This window comes from Labrus bergylta, chromosome 3, assembly GCF_963930695.1.
Source record: "Labrus bergylta chromosome 3, fLabBer1.1, whole genome shotgun sequence".
Lineage (NCBI taxonomy): Eukaryota > Metazoa > Chordata > Actinopteri > Labriformes > Labridae > Labrus > Labrus bergylta.
This window is the reverse complement of record NC_089197.1, coordinates 1,439,405-1,446,535: the sequence shown is the minus strand read 5'-3', so window position 1 is coordinate 1,446,535 and position 7,131 is coordinate 1,439,405. Positions and strand designations below refer to the sequence as shown.

Genomic DNA, 7,131 nt, shown 5'->3' with positions numbered 1-7,131 from the left:
CAGACTTATCCATCATCGCTTCTGGGCCAAAACGGCAGTGTGGGGGTGCCTTAAAGAGGAGATATGATCCCCCTCCTCCACCTTTTCAAACAGTCCTCCTCCACCTTTTCAAACAGTCCTCCTCCACCTTTTCAAACAGTCCTCCTCCACCTTTTCAAACAGCCCCCTCCTCCACCTTTTCAAACAGTCCTCCTCCACCTTTTCAAACAGTCCTCCTCCACCTTTTCAAACAGTCCCCTCCTCCACCTTTTCAAACAGTCCCCTCCTCCACCTTTTCAAACAGTCCTCCTCCACCTTTTCAAACAGTCCTCCTCCACCTTTTCAAACAGTCCTCCTCCACCTTTTCAAACAGTCCTCCTCCTCCACCTTTTCAAACAGTCCTCCTCCACCTTTTCAAACAGTCCCCTCCTCCACCTTTTCAAACAGTCCCCTCCTCCACCTTCTCAAACAGTCCTCCTCCACCTTTTCAAACAGTCCCCTCCTCCTCCACCTTCTCAAACAGTCCCCTCCTCCACCTTTTCAAACAGTCCTCCTCCACCTTTTCAAACAGTCCCCTCCTCCACCTTTTCAAACAGTCCCCTCCTCCACCTTTTCAAACAGTCCTCCTCCACCTTTTCAAACAGTCCTCCTCCACCTTTTCAAACAGTCCTCCTCCACCTTTTCAAACAGTCCCCTGTGGTCTAAATGAAACATCTGTGCTGTGCTTTGGTCAAAATATAACATGAATCAAGCACCTGGTGGTGGACCTGTGCAAAAGTTTTGTTCTAGGCTGGGGGTGGAGTCCATGGGTGGAGATATCAGGGGAGGGGAGGGGATTTTTTTTTTTACCAGAATCCCACTGTGACATCACAAGAGCAACAGAGCATTTTTCTCTGTGTTGTCAGACTTATGCAGACCACAAACAAAAAACTGGATGGGTTTATTTCACATGTTGTGGGTCAGTAGACTCTCAGGTTACCCACATATATTTTCAAAACACTGTGAAAGTTGATTTTTCAAACTATGTCCCCTTTAAACCGCCTACCTTCTCTTGTCAAAACAAATCCAGAGCATTCAGGAGCAGAATCTAAAGTTAGAAGGAGGACATACTGGCTGCTGCATTGTTGTCAGAGAAGCCAGCACTTCAACATAGCATGTTTCCTTAATCTCTATCTTAATGTCATCATGACTGATTGTGTGTGAGAGATTAAAAAATGAAGAAACAAACACTCGTTATGTCCATAATGACTTTTTTTTATTACGAGAGAAATATGACTTCACATCACCTCAGCGGTGAGAATAAAACATAAATAAAACATTCTTATAAAATGTTGCAATAAATCAACAAAACAGATTTTTTTTTACATGTGATTTGTTTTATACATGAATCATATTTACACATTAAGTCTTTGCCCTTTTGTTTTTTTACATAGTCGGGGATGAAGCGTTTCTTTTTATAGTACAGACATGTCCTACATGTCGGAGCAGAGGGTACAAAAAGCTCTCCTCTCTCTCCTGAGAAGATGTTTGGGTTCTACTCGAGTGCATTTTCATCGTTAAGATTTAAGGCTACGCAGGGTTCACCTGACGGACACGCTCGTCATCACCGACGGGCCCATCATCATCATCATCATCATCATCATCATCGGGGAGGGAGTTCATTTTCCTCATCGTGTCTGCTGATTGTCCCGTACACAGAGATTGAGAGAGAGAGCGCTCCCTCCAAATACAACACCCGTGTGTGTGTGTGTGTGTGTGTGTGTGTGTGTGTGTGTGTGTGTGTGTGTGTGTTCATATCAAAGCTTCTGCTGTGGTTTCACTGAATAACCGATTACAACCTCTGACAACTTCTTTGTTTTCTGCAGTCGATTACAAATGTCAGCGAGTGAGAGAGCCCACGCTCCTCACTTTTATCTCTGACCTGCTGAGGACAGCGTCTCCACTTCTCACAATAAAAGAATTAAAAAATACTTTCATATTTCTGTCTTTTGTGTGAGACAGGGATGTGATTCAGTCGTAGGTGCAGCGCCCCCAAGTGGTCAAATACACCTAAAGCGAGGGGCAGAAACGTCCCTCTGTTTTTTCAACAGGATTAACCGTAAAGCCATAAACAAAAAGACATGAAGCAACTAATTGGCTGGCCTCTGTAAGCCTCTTAGAAGACACACAGTAATAAACCAGCACAGACATGAAGTCACAAACAAGCACTTCAAGACGAGACAAGGGAGTTCTGTGGCGCTGATTCACTGAAGAACGGCTCCTTTGAACTCGCCCTCCTTTGACTTCCTACCTGTCCAGCAGGTAGAGTGTGTGTGTGGCCCTGAACGTGAGCACGATGTGGCTAAAACATGGGCGTCAAATCAAATTAAACTAAATGAAGCTGCAGCTGTTTGGATTCATTTGAATCATTTTACTCGCTTTGGATCGTCGCTGCTTTCATGAGCGTCTGTGCCCTCGATTCAAAAAAAAAAGTCGACACAGATCTGCCTGATTGACATCTCACACTGATGAGAAACGAAAAGCATCGACACATTAGGACCAAAGTGCTTAACAACACAGACGAGTGTTGATTGATTGGAAACAATCAGAGACTCGGGCGACACCTGCTGAGACGCTCCCGTCGTTCAGAGTCCAAAACAGGCAAACATGACGTCAACGTCCTCTCTCTCTCTCTCTCTCTCTCTCTCTGTCTCTCTAAACATCTAAAACAACCTCTGATTCCTCAAACCACCAGCCGTGTGCGTCTCTCACAGACACATCAGCATGCTACCTGCAGAGGTACATGCAATTAAAAAAAGAGGATGGGGAAGCCCTGCAGGTGATGAGGGCCGTGTTGACGGGTGGATTAAGCAGAGGATCAAGTTGAGATCCACCCGAGGCTCCAGGAAAGAAACTGAAGGATGTAAAGTAAGAGGTACGTCTCCATCTGACACATCTGCACAGGACAGATGTTTATGCATCATGTAAATATGATATTCATATTCTTATTAAAGGGGTAATATTGGATTTGAAGTGACAAAAAAAATGTAAATTCTGGTTGGCATTTTTTGTTTTGGATTTTGAAAATTTAAAAAAAATCAGACAATCGAAGAAGACAGAGCACTTAGTTTTGTGTTGTATCTGTCATCACAAGAAGTTCACTGATTTACACGAGTCTTACCAACAGGATAATACACCACTTCTGTTTGTTTTCAAAGCTGCAGATTAGTGGACCTACTCGCCGAGTCTTCTTTTCTGAACGGTGAGTAAAGGCAGCGACGCCCCTTCAGAGTGGATTAATACAGGATCGTTTATCAGAGAGGAGCGCCGCAGACAACACTGAAAACACCTCGCTTCATCCCTCCTTCACTACTTTCCCCTCGCTGCCTTCAGCCGGCTAGTGGTCGTCGATGAAGACGTTCAGGAAGAAGAGTTTCCAGCACCATGTGGAGCTCGTTAACATTCATATCTGTTGGGTTTGTTCCTGTCCTTGTTCCAGGGGGTTCAGTCACATTTCAGAGGACGGCCTCTGAACAAACACAGAGGCTGAGAGGCAGTGGAGCTGCTGACACACTTGGCAGAGCCAGCGAGGCAATCTTCTGTGAAATGCTTTTCAATTTGATCCTCTATCACAAATTTATGATTGTACAAAATGAAGAGGTGAATCCTCCGTCTTGAAAGCGTGGCGTCTTGGAGAAGGAAAACAGGATTTTTTGGAGACAGAATAAGTGATAAATGTTCCGCCTGTGAACTCGTACTTCCTTTACATAGCGTACCTTCTTAAAGGTACCAGCAGTGGTGTTAATAACACATGTTCTGTCTGTTTGATTGCATGTGATGTTGTGGAATTTAAACTCCTTCCAAGGTGCAAAAAAAGTTTCTGTTTCAGTCACTGTCGAGGACTGCTACTTGGCAGAGGCTCGTCCTCTGGGTGGCTGTGGTGGGTTGATAAGGAGGACCAGGACCAGGAGGAGAACCAGTTCTCTCAGCAGAAGAAGATTTCTCCGTCCAGAGGGGGCTCTGGGAGGTGCTGGGGGTCTGCAGGGGGGGAGAGAAGGAGAGTCAGTCAGTGTTCCTATCAGAGGATTTGTCCTGCAGATTTATTCTACAATTTATTTCCTGCAGGAAGAGCAGCTTCCTGTTCTCTCTTTAAAATAAAGGTCTATTTAATATGAACTTCAGATGGTGCAACATGTCCGAGCCCCTTTGATCCCCTCATTTAAAAACTGCTCAATGCAAAGGCAATGAACAGGTCTGGTGCTGGGACCTCGTGTTGTGGTACTCTAAATCAGTTTTTGATCTCAACAGCGATCTCTGGACCACTTTTTGAAGATCTCGTCTCAGAATAGAAAGTATTTTGACTCGGTCTCAGACTGGACAGACTCTGGATTTTAAATCAAGACCGGTCAAGACCACCACTGATCGGCTATTTTTCCACCTCATTACTATGATTAGAAGAAAAGCTCCTCTTTCTAAAAGACCAAATAACTTCAATTTGTTTGTAGTTTTATTTTTATCCCCTGGTTACGTCCACAACCTTCCCGGTGTTACGGCCTAAGTGAGGGACACGACCCCTGAACACAAGAGGATGATGTTTCAGGGATATTTATGGTCTTGGTCTTGTCTCGGTCTTGGAGCACTCTGGTCTCGGTTAGTTAGAAATTGAGCTGTGTCCCCGTGTGGATTCATACAGATGGATTATTAAAGATGATTTTAAAACAGGCAGTAATAAGAGGAAACATTCTCCGGGTTCACATCTGTCTTTTTTCACTCCCCTGATCGTGTTTATTCAGGGGACGTGTTTCTCTCAGAGATGGTTAAGAAGTCTCTCTCTGGAGGTAAGCAGGCCTGAAGAGGTTAACTGATCTCTCCATGTTCTTCATCCACTTGTTAGCTACACCTCCACCTCCTCCTCTCTCCCTGATAATCAAATGTCATGTGTCTAATCTGAAGAGTCCTTGACAGAGACCCTCATCTCCTCACTGTACCATGCTGAATTATTGAACTCTAACCTGCTGTCTGCGCGCCGCCTCCTCCTCCTTTGCCCTTCTTCTTCTTCTTCTCTTTCCCGTCTTTGCTCTTGTTCTTGGCCAGCTGCAGCAGACTCTTTGAGAGCTGGTTGTTGCCGCCTTCGCTGCCCTTGAGGTTGGTGTTGCTGGAGGTAAACGGATTGAGGCCTTTCCCTTTGGGCTTGGACTTCTGGGGCAGCAGCCTTGGCAGGGAGGACGAGGACGAGGAGGAGAGCTCCGGTGGATCCGGCTCCGGAGACTGGGAGCCGGCGGGGAACTGGAGGTCGTCCAGAGTGGTGGAGGGATTCTAAAGGGTGGAGGTAAGAACGATGTACAGCTTGTTATCTACACCCACATGTTGTGAAAGTGTCAATTCTTATTCTACAAACAAAGAAAATTATTTTCAGATTTTTCATCGGTTAAGTTCAGGAGAAGAAAACACAAAGCGTCGGTTTCTCCACAGGGAGCGACACATCCCACCGTCTCGTCCCCCGCTCACCTCAGCCAGACGGAGCTCGTCCATCTTGTCGAGGTGCCGCTGCAGAGCCTCCTTGTCCCGCTCCAGCTTCCTCTGGGCGTCCCTCAGCCGCTCCAGGTCCCTCTGGTACTCGTCCTTCTTACTCTGCAGCTCCTGCTTGGCGTCCTCCAGCTCCTTGTGCTGCTTGCAGACCTCCTCCTCCTGCAGTGGTTAGGAAGTGCATCGATGGATTTATTGAAATGTTCAGTTCAAACATTAATCACTGAGGTGAGCTGCTCATCGAGTACAGCGACGTAACACATCTTTAGACAGTTACACGTTTTCTACAGAGGCTGTTGGTTCATATCTGACCTCTGCCCTTTGCTGCATGTTAAAATAACACTAGAGCTGTGGCAGCTTAATAAAAAGTGAGCATGATGAGGAAATCTTTTATTTGCCTTTTCTGGTTTTAATTTTATTGTCTGTTTTGGTTTGGTTTTTGTACACGTCTTCTAACTGCTATATTGTTTAAAAATTTCAATAAAATTGTAATTGACACTCTCCTTCTTATTCTAACCAAGAACATAACCAAAGAAATCTTTAAATGACACAAAGCTACGACCAAAAGTGAAACGATGACTATGTCAGTATTTGAAAAGACATCAAACAAACATGAGTCCAAACTTTTATAGAATATCCTGCATAACTATGAATGTTGACAACGTGAACTGAACTTGACTGCAACACTGAAAAACTCTTTTCAAACCACATTTACAAGAAGGAAACTTTTGTTACTGTCAACATGTTTCAAACCCAGACAAGACCTCAGTGAAATATTTATACATCAAATGTGCAATCTATACATGAACCGTGCAATATCTATGCTGTTAATCCATCAGTGTATGTTCATATTTGTAAATATTGTTTATATTCTCAATGACCTGCGCTTGAACATAGATTATTACTTGTTCTACTTTATTATTGCTTTCACTTAGTACTTCACTTATTATACTGTTGTTATTTTATTCTATATTGTGAACTTATCTGTACTTCCTACTGATTGTTGATGTTATGAGCAACTGTAGCAAACAAATTTCCCCCTGGGATTAATAAAGTATTTCTGATTCTGATTCTGATAGTCTTTAAGGGTTTGCACGGCTGCAGTAAAAAGTAAAATACTGAAGAGTGCTTCCTGTGTCAAGAGAAGCTTAGCATGAGGAAAACAGACACCTTCCTTAAAAGGCTTGTTATTTCCTGCAGGAAACTACGACCGTCTTTCACACAGGTTCAAGTCTTAACTAAAGTACAAATCGATCCATCTACTGAAAAAGAAACACAGCGGGGGTTTTATTAAGAATTACAGCTGCCAGGAGACACATCAATATTCTGCAGAACTGCTGGAAAAATGATGCAAAGTAAGTACCTGTGTGTGCACCAGCGCCTCCCTCTCCGTCAGCTGCTGCTCCCTGTGCTCCCACTCCCTCTCCCTCCTCCTCTTCTCCTCAGCATGAGCCGCCTGCTGCCTCTGCAGGGAGGCCAGCTCCTGCCGTTGCTTCTCCAGGCTGCGCTGCTTCTCCTGTTCGATCAGCGAGCCGGGCCGAGACGACGGCCGTGATAGAGACGAGCAGGAGGAGGGGCGCTCGCTCAGGGCCTGCCGCTGGTCATCTATGAAGCTGTCCTGCTGGACCACCACCGCCTGGGAGAGAC

General features: G+C 44.9%; 1 protein-coding gene across 4 annotated transcripts in view; it reads right to left on the bottom strand.

The window, feature by feature from the left end:
• Nucleotides 1–1,212: 1,212 nt before the first annotated feature.
• LOC110000872 (A-kinase anchor protein 13) overlaps nt 1,213–7,131 on the bottom strand; it is a 124,644-nt gene continuing 118,725 nt past the window's right edge. For 2 of the 4 annotated variants that reach the window (XM_065952438.1, XM_065952441.1), the window contains 4 exons: nt 6,848–7,120; nt 5,467–5,646; nt 4,971–5,274; nt 1,213–3,996 (listed from right to left, as the gene is read on the bottom strand). In XM_065952438.1, the coding sequence (XP_065808510.1) occupies nt 3,944–3,996; nt 4,971–5,274; nt 5,467–5,646; nt 6,848–7,120 (810 nt within the window). In that variant the 3' untranslated portion in view covers nt 1,213–3,943. Of the gene's footprint in view, nt 3,997–4,970; nt 5,275–5,466; nt 5,651–6,847; nt 7,121–7,131 lie in introns of all 4 variants that reach the window. The other 2 variants (XM_065952439.1, XM_065952440.1) reach the window with 1 other exon arrangement.